Consider the following 17,075-nt stretch of genomic DNA (forward strand, 5'->3'; position numbering starts at 1 on the left):
CTCAGCAGACTCTTAGTAAACCATTGCTAGCAGAAGGCCTACCACTTGCATACAGTAAGCCTTTTGAAGTACATGTAGGTAATGGAAGGGAAGAGCAACAACATCTTGGGAGTTAAGCAGGCTCCACATTTATCATGGATTCGCAGACCTATTCAGGTTGGAAGGAACCTTGCAAGGTCACTATTCCAACCTCCTGCTCAAAGGAGAGTGAACACTGCATTAAACAGGTTTGCTGAGGACATTGTCCAGCTGGGTTTTGTAAACTCTGAAGGACAGAGACCCCACAGCTGCTTTGAGCAACTTCTTCCAATGCTTAATTTCCTCAGAATGAGCACTTTTCCTATATATTCAGTCTCAGTCTCCTGTCTCAACTTATGTCCATTATCCCACCGTGGACTTTGGTGAAGAGGCTGGCTCCATCTTCTTGATAAACTCCCCATAGGCCTGGCAGGCTGCTCTTTGGTCTCCTGAAGCCACCTCTTCTCAAGGCTGAACAGTCCTAGCTCCCTTGGCCTCTTCTCACGGGGCAAATGCTGCAGCCCCAACCACCTCAGTGGCCTTCCAATGAACTTGCTAAAGGTTCTCAATGTCCTTCTTGAACTGAGGCCGTAAAAGTGGATGCAGTATCTAGATGTGGTCTAATGAGTGCTAAGCAGAGAGGGAGAATCGCTTCCATCATTTCACTTGCTACACTCCTGTTAATACAGCCGAGGATGCTGTTGGCTTGCTTTGGTGCCAGGGCTCCCTTCTGTCTCACATTCAGCTTGTGTCCACCAGGACTCCGAGATCGTTTCCAGTAGAGTTGCTCCCAACCAGGCAGACCCTGGCCTGGATTGGTGCAAGGGGTCAGTCTGCCCCAGGTGCAGGACATGGCATTTGCCTTTGCTGAATTTCATGAGGCTCCTGTCAGCCCATTCCTCCAGCCTGTCAAGATGTCTACCTTCATCCAAATACTCACCCCATGCAGAAAAGCCTTAGAGATTCATACTGTGGAAAATATCTTAATAGATACCCGCTGTGCTGACTTTTACTTTCAGAGTTATCCCAGCAGTCTTTTCTTGTTTTTCAATTTTCCACTTCTTGGGATTCAACAAACGTAGGAGTGCATTTGGGCCTGTGCTGTGCCAAAAGTTGGAGGAATCTCTGCCAAAATTCTTAAGATCAGAACTTTAGACTTTGTCAAAGCCTAGGAGTGAAATAATGATTTCCCACCCCCAAAGGGCCATTTCTAAGGTGATAGTCAGTATAACAGAGGATATGATAATCCTGGTTTTAACTGTTTTCAGATGCACCTTTGTTTCTGTCTCATTTCAGTTTTTGTCTTAGAAACAATCTTGCCCTTGCCAGAGTTGTGTCTAATTAAAAATTCATCTTATAATTTGGGGAGCCTCACTTACCAAATGACCTGCTTATCAGATGATACCATTTACAGCAGGACAGTTTAGGGCCCGTATATAAAACATTAATCTCTGCTATTTAGGCATAATCCCTTATCTCTGGTCCCCCAACTCTGAAATCTCTTCAGATTTCTAGACCCTTTCTCTAAGATCTACCGAGTTTGAATCTAAATTACCCAACCACAGATTGAGGCTGGGTTTTTTTGTTGTTTGCCCCCTCCGTCCTCCACTGAAAATACTTTTGCAGAAGTTCTGGAGATAGGAAGGGATAGATCCCAAAGGATGCAGAATCAATGCACAGGCTTAGACACTGAAGGAGCTGTGGTGCTATGAAGCATGGCAAATGGACAGAGAAATTTAGCCACCAGGCAGCAGATTTGCTGGGTAATTGTGATGTTATAGGTACCTTCCCCATTGTGGGAAGTTGTGGACTAACTAGGTAGAAGAACTGAAAAGAAGTAATAGGCTGAGTGAGGAGCTAAAGAACATAGCTCTGTTACAGGAAAATTAAAAGTGCTGCAATCACTTCAGTTGTAAATCTTATAATCTCCTTAAACAAAATTTGTTTCAACATCCCTCTTACAACTCTGCAGGTTGTAGGGCTAATTCAATATCACATTTAAGAAATTTTCCCTTTTCGAGAACCCTCTGCATAGTGCCAAGGTGCTAATTAGGCAATTAAATAGCCAGCCAAGGGCATTCAAGGACAGCAACCCAGTTTAGGAGGAGTTTGTAGGGGGGGGAGTGGGAAGAGACCAGCCAGCCACAGGTATAAAGCTAAAGGCAAGGCCCAGGTGCCTTACTCTGTTAAGGCCAGCTCTAGTATGGAGTGAGTAGGAGTCTAGAAGTAAGTGGCTGGACAAGTTTTTTCACTGTCGTATAGAAGCAGGAGCAGAAGAGGTTGGTAGCTTTCTGGGTTTTTCGTGCTATGGAAGGTTAATGGAAGAAGGAGCAGCTGGCAAAAGAGACTGTTTGAGGAATTGCTCTTGCACCTATTCGGAAGGGTGAAAGGAAGGAAGGAAGGGAGAGCACTGGAAGTACTTTTCCTGCAGGGGGAGAGGGAGACTTGCAACAGTGCGTCCCCTGCGGGGAGCGCAGCATGTGTGTGTATGGGTCTCAGGGTAGGCTAGCTGACGCAGAGGAAAATGGGCTAATGGAGATGTTAATTGAGGACACATTGGGGACGCTGAACAGTTTAGCCTTCAAAAAAGCATTGTACTGCTGAGAACCAGGCTGACAGAGGAGATATCCAGGGATGTTGTACTAGCAAGTGAAAGGAAACATGACTACAGTAACAAGTTTCTTTTAGCTTGATTATATATGTGCCCTCTCTTAATGCAAGTGCCCTTCTGGAATTAGGATGTCCAGCAGGAAGGGAAAAAGAGGAAGATGCTCTTATCCAGCAAACAGATGTACAGGGGTTCAGACATACAGAGAAACATGTTTGCCTGCTTAGTGTAAAGCTGGTAAACCTCAGAGGCTGTGGGTTGCAGCTGGTAGTATTTAGGTGAGCATCAATCTCATGAAGAAGAGGAAAGGTAGGAAATTCTGGAGGCAAAAGACCTTTTTTTCTGGAAAAAAAAAAAAAAAAAAAAAAAAAAAAAGCTGGAGACCGGGAATTTGGTGGGAACTTTCTCTAAAATATTTACCGTACCTTGTGCAGGACTGGAGAGAGGAGTAGAAAGGCAGAGCTGTAATGCTAGAAGGGTGGTATCTGGACAAGATTTCTGCTTCACTTGGAAAGGTGCTACTTGCAGACTAAGCAGAAGCTATGAAAAAGAAAGATTCTGCTTGAATGAAAGGGGAACCAGATTGCTAGCATTTGCATTCAAGATAGCTGTGAGTGAGCAGCTTTTTCATTCAGTGGTTTCAGAGCTAAATGTGGTAGGATGGTAATTTAGTATAGGACTTTTGTCAAGGAGAAAGACATGAAAATTCTGTATCAAATGAAGTCATACAAAAATTGGAAGCATTATAAAAGGAAGAAGAAAAAATTCACATCACTATGTCCCTATGTAAATAGGTGGTTCATCTACATTTAGAGTCTTGAAAATAGCTTACTCATCCTTAAGGAAGGAAAGGAGGATGCCAGTGATAGGAGAGTATCGGAAAAGGGCAGCAAAGATGATCAAAGATAAGGAAGGCCTCAGCATAAAGAATGGCCATGTATGCTTGGACTACAGTCCAGGAAAGGTGACTTGGGGAGATGTGACAAGTTCTACAGAAGAGAGAGGCTAGGGCTAAATGTGCTTTTCATTTGAATGCAGGAGGTATGGGCCGCCAAGCAAAATGCTGGGTTCAAAACAAAAGGAAGCAGTTCTTCATGCAGCTGTCCAAACAGTGGATTTTTTTTTTTTAAGGTAAGCTCAATGGCACATACCTGAAAATGAGGGTTACTGATTAAATAAACTAATCAGATGTAGGAAATTCCCTAAGCTGAAAAATGACTGGATGTTCAGGGAAGTAATATATGCTGGGAGTGTACTTACACTTCCCATGGCAGCTCGTCTCCACTGTTGCTGACAGCCACACTGGGCTAGGTGGACTCTAGGTCTGAAAAAATCTGGCTGTTCTCCTGGGGGACTGGTATAAAAAGTACATACTCTTGTCAGAACATGGTTCTGGTGCTGTGAGAGCACTCGTCGCTTCTGTATCCCTAAGGTGAGAAAGGCACAGTGCCACCTAACCTTCCTTGTGAATACTGTAAATGAAATCCTATTTTAACATCTTGTAAGGAAGCACTCTAGGGAAATGGAGTATTTGAAAAATATCATTCCAAGGGATATCTCAAAAAGATTCTAATTTAAAAAACCACAAACAAACAGATTCTTCAAGCAAGTCCCTCATACAAAAATCCTTTAGAATCAACAAGATTTCAGGTATGCTATACTGGTGACTTCAGGAGTAGCTGTGTATAAATTGACTATAAATTTTATATCCAATAAAACGTCAATAACCCAGGAGTTGTAATCATGGCAAAATTATAGTACTGTCTTCTTTGCCAAAGCTTTCTGAAGAATAACAATTCCCTTGTCTTGCTGGTTCAAAGGACAGCACAGACCTCACTGTGCTGGCAAGTACCTGCACTGGCCTGGGCAAGCACCAGTAGCTGGGCACTGACCAAGTAAGGAGTAAAATTTGGCAAGGTAAAAACACTTGAATTCCATAGGAACTAGGTCATCAAAGGTAGCAAATAGCTTAATTGATAGCAATTAAACCTCAGTAACACAGGTTCTTTCAAGACATTTCATGTGATGCTGACAGCCATTTGTTAAATTTTCCTTTTTTTCTCCACCCAAAAAATAACTGAGTACATTAACACATGACAAAAAGCCAGCTAACTAGACAAGCAAAATTCCTGGGTAGTACAGGAATGTAGTGTATTATACATTATTTTCATGTAGTTAAAATCCAAACTATTTTTTGGTGAGTGAAAAAGGGATAAATAGAAAATGTAAGAACACTCCACAATAGTTGCTAGCATAAATCCAAGAGGGAACATCAGCTAAGACAATAAATAAAGATTCTTACGTTTCAGCTTGCCAAACAGGTTCTGTAAGATACAATTTTTTTTGAAGAAGGAATATAACACATGTTATATTAATGACTAATCTGGTTTGTATCTGATCTCAAAGGGGACCTTACGGACTCACTATTCAAAGATGCTCAGCGTGTTCACTCCTAACACAGTCCAGCTAAACCACAAAGGCCCAGCAATTTCACAGAATTGAACCTTTGACAAAATAGTTGAAACTAAAGGTTTCTTTGTTCTTTTTTCCCCCTTTTTTTTTCTTTTTCCTCCCCTTGGAATTTAATCTCTGTGGTTTTCATTTTAGGCAGCGTGAAACACTTTCAGTCTGTCATATGACAATAAATCTTCCTTCTGAGAATGCCACTTTTTTTTGGTTGCAAAATGGTCTGATGCATTATCTTTTCTTTCTTTTGACCTAATGGTTCTTTCCTATTTAAAAAGCAAGACCTCACTTTCAAAGGCATGAGGAATAAACTGACTAAAAAAATATTGATTTATTATTTTTAACATAATGATTAGAACCTCTTTGTGAACCAAGAATCCTTGTGTAAGGTGCTGCATCTGTGTTTCATGCACAAAGACTCAAGGGGATGAACACTGGGGAGCACTTCAAGTCATGGTTTCAACACGATAGCAGCTTAGGTATTAACAGACACTGGGATATGTATAGGAATTTTTAAAGGAAGATCCTGCTATGCGTCGGAAATTATGGTAGGAATCCCATTTTAAATACATATAAAGAAGGTATGTGAGACCATACCTGTAGACATAGTGCATGTACATAATTTAGTCTGACAGGCGATTTAGCAATCAGAGATGGACTCGCTGATGCTGAGGAAAAGTTAATTTGGATGGAATATGCAGACACTCACACACACATATGAAGGTATACACAAAGAAATATTTACAAATTATAGAAATTGCCCTTGGAATGGTGGTACTGGAAAGGAAATGTGTCTCTGGGTTTTGTATGTTGCATACACCCTGCAGAAGCTTACAGCAGGAGAATCCCTGTGGGTATCCGAGGACTGGCTAGTTCACCAAGAAATAGCCATGACTTAACATTGGAAAAGAGCAGAGGAATGTGACTGTGCCTGACCAGGTTCAGAGATGCTCCGTTTAGCTTTGCACTACAGACTTTAACTTGTTCTTGTCTGCCCCAAAATAAAAAAGCTGTATTCATCAGCTGTTTGCTGATGAAGCCCTCTGATTCAGTGTCTGCAATTTTCAAAGAAGGCACAGTGAGGAAATTTTCTCTGATAGCCCAATTCAGACATGGAGAGATTCACAAGAAGCTGAGAAAGACGGAAAGTATTTATTTTAGTTGGCTTCCCCCCCCCCCCCCCCCGGAACCTGGGTGCAGCTGCAGGTTGATTCAAGGACTGAAGCTGACCTTAAACACTTCTGAAGACAAGGATAATCTAGAGATCCCCACGTCTGAGTTTCAGAAGTTTTTGAAATTCATGCTTTGTCCAGAGCAGAGTAAAGCGAAGGTGTGTGTCTAAAAATTCTGTGGAAGACCCATCCTCTGACATGTCCCCTGGCTCCTCAGTAGTTTGGCCACATAAGTTACAGCAGCCTTGGTGATGCTTTCAGGATGGATGTGTTAAGGCTATGGTCAAAGGTTAGAGAGTCAGATGTGAGTTTGTGGGAAAGGCTGCTCCTGTGAGAAGCCTTAAGAGCAGAGGACCCTCCCTCAGGAACAGGTCCTGGGCTCTGCAGATTGCTGAGGCATAAACAGGAGGCTTAGGGATGAGACTTCGGGCCCCAAAAGGGGGACTTGGCAAACTGCAAGGCTGAAAGAAATACATCAGATGCACTGATTTCAATAAGCATATGTGATATAACTTGGCAATATTATGCTTTTGTGGTTAATCATTTAGTTTTATCAGCTTGCATACACATCATCTTTATTAAACAGTAACTGTCCTTCATGAATCATGCAGTTCAAGGCCAAAAAAATAGTCAGAGGCCATATTATGCTCTGGGCTGAGTAGATGACAAAATGGTTTGCAAAAAGATACTGCTTTCTGCCACCCCCTGAAGTTTCCCTGGGATGACAGGCCAGGAGATGGTAATGTTGGGCCCTCTTAGTGCTAATAAATCAGACTGGCAGCCTACGTCTAGGTAACACGAACTCTATACAGCCCAGCCCAGCCTGGACCACCCCAAGACTCCCAAGCAGAAGATGAGCAGCCAGAAGCCCCTGTACCACACTGACAGTACCTGTACTCTAAACACAGCTTCAGACCATTTGGGATTCTGTAAAACTAGAGTCTTTATTTAATTAATACAATACATTTAAAACTGTTTGGTTTTAAACCCAGGGTAGCAGGAATGTATTTCCAAGGTTCTTGTCTTTGTTGTAGACCTGAAAGCAGAAGAAACCACCCACTTCTCAGATTAATTCCTTACTAGTTTAAATAAGTCTGTTAACAAAGTTTTTATTCATAATTCTAATCCTTGCTTTTTGGTTGTCATCAAGCATATTCAGATCTTCACTCAAACCGTCTGTCCCTATTGCCACCCTCTCTGTATACTGGGTCAAATTCTACACCTACCACAGAGGGAATCATGCAGGGAGAGAAATTCTGTAATAGCATGCACCTACGTGACTGGTGTCAAAAAAATGGCTGAAATCAGGATCTCTTTCCTCCTCCGGCTTTAGAGGCTGTAATTTAGGTTTCTTTCCTCTTCGGAGAGACTGAGCAGCAAGTCTTTTTCTTGTCAATGGTATCTGCAACAAAATAGCAGTTGCATTACATTAGAGCCAAATTAGGGCACTGTTGTGCCCTCACTTACAACTTCGTGGATATGAATAACATTTGATTAAATACAATGGCACTAGTGTCACAAACCCTATCTGTCATTATTTCGACATTTTTAAGGTATATAGGTGTGATTTACTTGCTGGATTTCAGGACACAGGAAGGAAAAAAAGAGACTTCATACAGATCACTTACCATTATTCCATAACATGCAGGGTATGCAATACACCTTGGTGCCAGGATCACTGTCTATAGGCAACTGAAGTGTTAACACTAACCTTGATTTCAAGATTATTATCAAATGGCAAAATTAAACCCTATGTCTATAGCTCACGTTTCATGCTTAAATCACGTTTGAAATTCAGACCTAGGTTTATGTTTTCTCTCAGTTGGAGATAACATTAATGTTCCCTCGATAAAGCGCTTTTCAGGAAAACGTGTATTTCTCATTTCATAGGACTGGTTGCATGTGCTTGCTCCGTGTGTCAGTGAAGGCTGATGACTCCTGCCTCTGTGAAAGGAAATTTCTCAGCCTTCAGTCTCATCAGACATATTGGGATTATGTTCCATACCTTGATAGAAGAAGCAACAAAGATGAAAAGATCATCCTTGTGATACTTATTTTAAATTCTAGTTTTGATGTATACCTTTTCCCAGAGTTTTTCTATTATATTGTTAAGTCCTGGACACTAACCGACGTGATGACTGAGCATGTATCAGTTGTCACTTGATTCTAGCTCTCTCTTTCTCACCCCCAGAGCAAAAACTGGGTATGTTAGAAGCGTGAACAGCTAGTTTTACCAGTGATGCGTCAGGTGTCTTGGTGCCACTGTCTCTTACTGAGGCATCATAGTCTTACAGCACAAATTTTGAATGTCTGTAGTCCTTTCCATGAGAGCTTCTGTAGCACTGTGCAAAGCAAATGCTATTATTGATACTGCCTGAGAACAGAACACGCGTCACGTTCCCAATCCAGTGGTGCGCTTTCATCAGTACTCATAAAGCAACTTAAGCCTGCAGTGAGCAGCATAGATGAGGCATCTGTGATTTACCCTTCCCCGAAAACCAGCTCCTCTACCACCCAACAACGGCACGCACAAGTAAGGCTATTGTAATCACCTATCAATCTATAGACTGTATTTCTACAAGAAGTATCTTCTTGTCCCCTACAAAGTGCTAGCACCTTGTGGTGCATTCATATTTCAGTTGGGTTGGGCAAGGTAAACCAGCTGCACCTACGAATTGCTAACTGCTGTTGTGTTCCTCCCCACCTTCCCAACTTTCATCCAGAGCATGCATCCATCTGTGTGCCTACCTCTGATAAACATGGCATTCTTCATATTTTATCTCTCCTGAAACAGTATCATTCCATTTTAAAATGACTGTAGTCATATGCTTCCCTTTGCAGACATCTGTGCACCTTAATGAAAGTGCTTTATATTTTTAAAAGGAAGTGAGCATCTCTTCTTTAATTTATCACAGACATTGAACACTAAAAATATGAAAAATCCATATGGATTAAATACCGATTTTTATTTTTTAGAGAGCAAGTACAATGATGTTGCATTAAAATAATGCTATGTCATAGTTGTTACAGCTCTGACTGATAGAAAAATAAACATCTCAATATACTACAGTGTCAACTCATTAATAAATATCAAAATAGAAGTTAGTAGTCAACTGAAATTAATAAACAGCTATAAAAGTATACTATTTTAAATAATAAAATATTCAGTATATTTCCAGACAAACAGAAGTAGTGATTTAAAGGTATCATTTAAAATGTAAAATGAACAGTAAGAAGTTATAAATTTATTTTAAACCTCTTCCCTTCCTAACATTCTTTATGCATAACATCTAGAGAAACATTATTTATCTGTATATATTTTTTTACAAAAGGTAGTATATGTTAAATAGAAAGTTAAAAACTGTAGTATTATTAATAGCTGTCACACCATTGCTAAATAAGACACTTTAAAGTAGCTTTATTTTTTGAAGCAGTAGTAAGTAAAAGCGAAGAAGATGCTAGCACAGTGAATTCATCCAATGCTAATGCCTTCCCAAAAGAATCTTTCACCTTTCTACATCTACCTTCAAAATATAACTGGAACAGCCCAAACACAATATAGATATCAGGATGAAATGTTAGGATTTGGGTAGAAGCCATTATTTTAACAAATGCCAGACTTTTTTTTTTTTTTTTAGTAAGTAGGTACCTTTTTTTTTTTGAGTGTGTGCAGAAAGGGAAACAGAGAGAACTTGCAATCCAGAGCAGTGTTTCCAAAGTTTAAGAATCTACTTATTTTAGTTTTTTTCTTTTTCTCCCCCCTTCCTCCCCCCATAAAGGCCAACCATTCTGAGTTGGCCTGCACCCAGCGAAACCCCACTGATTTGGCTCGCTATAGAAATGCATTCACGCTGGCTAATTTTAACCTTTTTTCCCTCTCCATGAATTTCAATTCTCTGTGAGATCCACGAGATGTCTGTGCATTGGAGCAGTGTCAAGATCATCATTAAAAAGTAGTGTTCTTCTTAACTACTGCTCCATTTCTGCTTAGCAAATAAATCTTTCCCCTCTCTTGCGAACGGACAGCCAGAACACTGGCACTATGCTTCACTCACAGTCAGAGCAGAGTAAGTGCCGCTCAGCACTGACTCAGCACAAATGCCTCTGAAGAAGTGCCCTTCCCCAGCTACAGCTTACATTCCTTAAGGCTGGCTGGTGAGCATCCTCAGCCTGGTGGGAAGTCGAAGGGCAGATGCCTGAAGACTTCTCAGCAGCTCTAACGGAGGTCTGCAGCACCCAGGTTGACAGTACGTACCAGCACAGGCAGTCCCTTGCTAGGTCATGTGCAAGGATTCTCGAGCAGTACAGATGCGAAGAGCCGCAGTGCTGTGGCTCGCGGCTGCACGCGATGCGGTGCCAACACGCGGCCGAGCGCCTGGGACACGAGCCGCAGCAGCCCTGCTGGCCAGCCCGCTGGCCAGGCTTCCTGCCCCGACACATGGAGCGTGGTCTCAGAGCACCATCTCTGCGGGGATGCTGTGGGGAACTGTAGGACACACTGTGCCTGCTGAGGATGCTGTCCCTTTTCAAGTCCCTGCGCCAGCAGCAGTGCCCTTGCACTTGCACCCAAGCCGTGTCTCTGCCTTGGGCATCCCTAGGCCTTACGGCTGCTTTAGGACTACGGTTGCCTGAAGCTGTTTCACATGGTCACTCCAACGGTTTGCAACACATCTACATTTAGGTATGCACACCATGCAGGAAAAAAATATTATATATGACCAGACTGGGAAAATGATTTTTTCCACTGCAGTCCGAAGAATACTTTACATAGCAGGTTTTCATGACACCACTGAGAGGAAAAAATAAATCCAGTTGAAAATAATGGATAAAATGTAAACTATGCCTATACAAATGTCCTTCCTTTTTAAGGTTCACTCTCAACATTCCTTGTGAACGTAAGGGAATTTCAGCTGGGCACAATGAAAATTCCTTGCATACCATGTGCACGTTTTCTGGACGAACCAGCTATTTTCCCACACACTTCTGCTGCAATGTTATTAATGTACTCACCATGCTTGGAAATAATCAATTCATAGCATTTCTTCATTTTAGTCTCTAAAAAAATATCTGAAGTAAAATGCATGCTTTTTAATTGCATAAACGTGTAATTTCTGAAATGTTAGACAAGTAACCAGTTAAAGGTAAAAAAAGTGAGACTAGAATTTCAAAAGTATACATATGGATTTTAACATTAACAAATCTGCTGTGAAAAGTCATGCACGTGTTCTGTTTGCGGGAGCAAATCTAAAAATAACTCTCCAAACCAATGATGAGATACAACAGAATCTGCCTGTATATTTTTGGGTACAGGCACACAGTTGAATTATTTGACTTTTTTTTTCAGTTTTTGAAGAAGACCAGTATAAGAAGTTTGGAATGTTCTATTCTGAGGTTAGATATTACACACATTACACACGCACACCCCCCCACCCATTTTTATGAGCATCTTTGACGCACAATACATTGAAAATTAATATGAACTAATTCGTCTTTAACATCTCCCATATTAAGCACTATAGGAAGCAGAGTCCTTCTGCAATCGCCGAGGAAATTCCTTGTGAATTACAGGCTGCTTTCTCATTTAAGGTCATGTGCTGAGGGAACACAGCTCCCTAAATAGTGAGGCTTTTGTTGGGCTATTCATCTCCTGCAGCAGCTCTTCTGAAAAACATGGTCAAAGGCAGAGGGAAACAAGTACCAAGCAAGGCCAGAGTTTCTCATGGATAGATTCCATCCCTAGAAACAAAGCCTCCTCCCAAGGATCCTGCTCTGTGTAAGCTCCCCATGGGCCTTCTAAAAGCCTTGACCTGTCACATTAGCAGCAGCTTATTCTTTTTCACTAGCCTCCTCCACAATGCAGCAAAACCATGAGGGAGATGCAAAAAAGCTTTTTTTTTTTTCCTTCCTTAAAAACCTTTTTTTAAAAAAAGTATACTTTTTTTTAACCTCAGGACAGCAAGCTGCTTACAGTGTAATTTGTCCTGTGAGCTTGCTCGAATTGACCAGAGCATTTTAAACATTCAGGCAGGTGTCTGATAAGGAAATACTGGCCGTGCCCCTTCACAGGCAGCACTGCAATGCCAACTAAGTGCTACAGAAGAAAAGTAGTTAGCACTGAGATGTGTCTGGAAGACGGCTGTTACAACTCAGATCTTTCTTCCACAAAGAACACAGCTTTGCTGTCCCCCACCTACATAATTTAACTCACTCTAACAGTGAAAATTAATTTCAAAATAAAAAACATTAGCTATCACTTCAGTAAACACTTTAAAGGCCATTATGAGAAATACATTCTGAGGATTTCTTTTTGTTAAAAAAACCTATCATGCTGTTTAAAGAACATAGTCACATGTTTTGTTATATACTCAGATATTCTCTGCTGAGATTTTAATTTTTTTTGTTTGTTTCTTTTGTTAAGTGAAACAACCACAGACTGTTTCCTACTCACTTAAAAATACTAATGAACTGTGACAAGGGCTGTAGCAGATAAACCTTTATCAATCTTTTCTCTTTAACCCACTGAAACAAATTGTTTAGAATCTGTTCATTTACACCGGAGGAAAACCGTTCTACATATTTTAAAGAAAATGAAAGTTTACGGTATACTTGATAGATTGCAGAGTTAATCTATAATTAAGATAATACAATTAACCTATCAGTAAAATCAGGGTCAGCGTAATGAAACCCCCTTTTCTTTAAAAGAGACACTTCTACCTGTATGGTGGAAAGCTCAGGGACTACACTGAAGACTGCTTTAGAGAATCTAATACTCCAATTTACCTTTTTTAAAAAACAATCCCTAAGAACTAAAGCTTTTATGACAATTTATGGAAGGCTCATTGTCTCTGTATTATTTTTCTCAATCTCACTTAATCCATGACCCAAGAAATTGTGAACATAACACTGATCATTTGTTCTGCGTCCTGCCTTCCTTTCACATGTATACTTTTCAGATTTCAGTGGGAATTTACAGGATCAAAACAGAATAGGAAATACAAATATATATCAATTCCTAAAAAACGCATATAAAGACGTCCTGCTTTGTTTCTGTAATTCCTATCTGTGACAAGTACAGACTAATATTTAGTATCAGTAATTAATGTTGCTAAAATGATACACTGCACACTGTCTTCTGAGATGATTTTTTCTTTTTGCCAGCAAGATGTTAGTGCATTGGAAGTTGGTCAGATTTTTGTAGGGTTTTGGCAGTATAAAGTTAACATATCAGGTTGACTTCTCCAACTAGCATATAACAATAACATGTCTTTTACCACTATTGCAGGTTTCAGGGGTAAGAAAATGCTTCTACTTGACCTTGTAGCTCAAATTCTGCTCTCAGATAAGCTTATATTGGTCCCACTGTATTTAGAAGACTTTTTGCCCATTTCTGAAGGCAGAATTTGATCCGACATTTATGAAGTCAGTTAATGTGTTGTCTTGACAAAAAGACTCCTGTTTTCCTCACCTTCTTCCAAACTGCAGGTTCTTTTCCACATCACACTGGACACATTTCCCAAATGCACAGTCACAAAACCTGAAGTGGTTAGGTAAGAATTCACAAAAAGTAACCCTGTCAACTAATTTACAAGAAAAAAAGAGCATGTGTGTGAAATCAGACTTATGTCTGACGTCATACAAAAAGAACAAAGCTCTTATTTGGCAAAACACTGACATGTAGCTAGCAAACCAAAACCAGCTCTGGTGTAATTTATCTACTTGCAATGGAGTTGGTGCTGCTGACTCCAAAGGTGTAGTCAGCCGGCAGTGATCATCATGTAGATTATGCTGCTGGACAGAGAAACTCTTGTTTTCTGCAGCCACTCAGCTTCCAAATACCTTAAAATTTGTATAAAAGTTTTTATGTTGAAACAAGTATAAATTATCTTTGTGACATCATACATATAAAAAACTATATATATATTATCTACCTGTGTGTGTGTGCATGCATGTGTGTGTGTATACACACACAACTATACACCCACACCAGTAACTAAGCACTCATTTAATCCAGTCATTTTTATTAAGTAATAAGGAAAAGCTAAGAGGGTAAAGCAGACAAATCAGTGGAATTTGTCAACTGAGAGAAATATAAAAGTACCATTTACTCTATTTAAGAGCATTTGAATAGTTTCATCTGTTGCTATAATATATAGCAATGTTAATATTTCAGTCACAGCTTTTGTCCATTCCCACAGAGCACATCAGTACTAGCTACATGTAGAGTGAGATCAGTGCTTTGTCAGACCAGTTCATGTCTACATTCTAGGCCATAACTAAATAAATTAGAATACACTAAAGTGCTACATCGACGCTAATGTTCCTCAACAGTAGTAATGCACATTTCTCTTTCAAACAAAAAACAAACAAAACCCAACCAAACCAAAAAAAACCCACTCTAAAACAGCAGCTATAGTTTCAAACATAGTCACATTACGTGAATATGCTTACATGTCACTTTGTTACAGTATTCAACAAAACACACAACACAAACCCATATGGCAACAGTCAAGACTCTGACAGAGTACAAAAGGTAGCTTTTAAAAAGTCGAGCATGATGGAAATTGACATTTGCAGAAAACACACTGTCTTCAGAATTCACACTTGAAAGTTTCGTTTAATCGTAACTTGCTGATGTCGATATTTATTTCCTCTGGTTTGTCACGTCTGTATGTTACTGTTCTTGTACAAACAGTAGGCAAAAACATCTTATCCTTGAAGGAGAAGATACAATTTTTATCAACAATTAGCTAACTTTTATATGCAACAAAAAGACACTGAATATGATGGCTCTGAAATCAATTACCTTCTTTGTTGCAGATACTCTGTAATCAGCTGAAGATTTAACTTTATTGCTACTCCCCTGCAGAATTATCTGCCTGATGATAAGGACAACAAGCAACCCGATCAGAAAGGTAACTATAAAGATTATGGAAAAGACTCTAAAGTAGCTTCGTCCAGAGAAACATTCTGCAACAAAATGAAAACACAAGCGTAAAGCCTAATGTACAGAATAGGCACATCCCTCAAACCCAAGTGTATCTACCACCGCATAGTAATGTCACATAAATGTAACATCAGCCTGATAAAAGTCAAAGGAAAATAACTTCGGGGAAGTTACGGGGAAAAAATGCCATATGCAAGCTTTTAAAGTGGAGCATATCAAGAAAGGCAATTCTGATTAAGATCCATGGTAGAAAAAGGGTGAAACTATTATTCCTTTAAGCTACAGAACTAAGACTCAGGCTTCATTGTGTTGGCCACCATAAATTCTCCATAAACCAGTGAGTTTATAGCTGAAACAGAATAACAGAATGAAATGTTAGAGATGTATGGGGCCAAGACAGTTTTATAATCTTCACAAGATTACAGTGCAGATCATTGGTGAAATATGAAGGAAAATGTGGTTTGATGAATTCTTGTCCAGTGCTCTCCTCACTGGTAGACCTCTCTCACACAGTAAGCTTTCTTTAATTAATATTAAAATCGTGAGAAAACTCTTCACAGTTAGTTTTCTCATTTACCAACAACTGTAAGATAAAAAGACATACAAAAATGTGAAGTGAAAAAAGGTAACCATTTACCCACATTTTTTTTGAAGCATGGTCTGATTGAGCTTTATGAGATTTTATTAAAAACAATTTTACTCTTCCACAGCCCTCACAACTGTGCAGCTTTTTGTACTTGAAAGTAATACTTAAACATTACTGAACATAAGGCAAACATTCTTACTTCATTCTTCCTCATTTCTGGTAATGTCAAATAATGTCAGTATATTCCAAGTAATAAAACATACAGATGCCATAAGAGATTTTTATAAATATTTCTTTAAGCATTGCTCAGGAAGGATTCATTATTATTAGATGTGACTTCTCAAGGAGCTGGGAAATCTGATTTAGCAATGCTTGCCAATCACATTTCCTGTTATTATTTATCTTTTACTTTCCCTGAAGCTATGAGTGATTATTCTTTTTGTCCTGCTCGCTTGCTTTGTTATTGTAATAATATGATGCACATTTGAAAGCCATTGTAACAGCAGTGAATTCAATTACTAATTGCATCAGAAATTCACCTCTTAGCAGAATTACCTAGAAAATGTCACATACCTGAAGTTTGGTCAATATAATGCAGCAAGTAAGTGCATGAGGTTGTGCACTGGTCAAGTTTTGTGTGAGATGCATTGTTAGAATGATGGCACTGAACACAATTCCTGTGAAATAAAAATGTAATTAAAACCCCACGTCTTTCTCTGCACTTCCCTTAGATCATATCAACAGGCTGACATATCACTTGCACATAATGTTTTCCTGTTATTAGCAAAAACATTGTGACATTTATTTTTTTTTCTGAAATGTGATGCTTCTCTCAGCATTTTATCCCTGTGATGCTTCTCAGAACCAGCTAGTCAGAAGTTGTAAAGTAAAACATATCCTTGGCTTCAAGCCACCTTCATCTGGCCCCTGTTCTGCATTTCGTGATGTGAGTTTTTCGGGCGGTGTAGCTAAGGATCCAGCACGTCAGCTATCAGCCTCCAGATCAGTCCCAGTCTTTCCTTATCTATGCCTCATTGGCATGCGCGCTAGAACTGAAAGGTAGAGACAGGTGTAGGAAACACAGCTTTGTTAATAATTTTTTCGATGCTATGTTAAGAGAAAGGCACGTTAAGCTCCCGTTGCAGGACAGTTCAGAGGGTCAGCAGCACAGTGGAATGCAGCGCTGTCAGTGTTGCCATCTTCACTGTATAGTCTTGCAGAAGATGACACAGGTGTCACGTGATCCTGAAAAAGCCCTGACTGAATTTTTAACAAAGCTCT

At 39.9% G+C, this 17,075-nt stretch overlaps 1 protein-coding gene across 7 annotated transcripts in view; it reads right to left on the reverse strand.

Annotated features, from left to right (window-relative positions):
- The window catches only part of ITGB8 (integrin subunit beta 8), a 69,149-nt gene that overhangs the window by 12,373 nt on the left and 39,701 nt on the right, over positions 1-17,075 (reverse strand). For 2 of the 7 annotated variants that reach the window (XM_055804094.1, XM_055804090.1), the window contains exons 12-14: positions 16,368-16,471; positions 15,068-15,231; positions 7,541-7,666 (exon numbers count right to left, since the gene is read on the reverse strand). In XM_055804094.1, the coding sequence (XP_055660069.1) occupies positions 7,541-7,666; positions 15,068-15,231; positions 16,368-16,471 (394 nt within the window). The other 5 variants (XM_055804091.1, XR_008747225.1, XR_008747224.1 and 2 more) reach the window with 5 other exon arrangements.

The sequence above is a fragment of the Falco peregrinus genome, chromosome 5 (genome assembly GCF_023634155.1).
Source record: "Falco peregrinus isolate bFalPer1 chromosome 5, bFalPer1.pri, whole genome shotgun sequence".
NCBI lineage: Eukaryota > Metazoa > Chordata > Aves > Falconiformes > Falconidae > Falco > Falco peregrinus.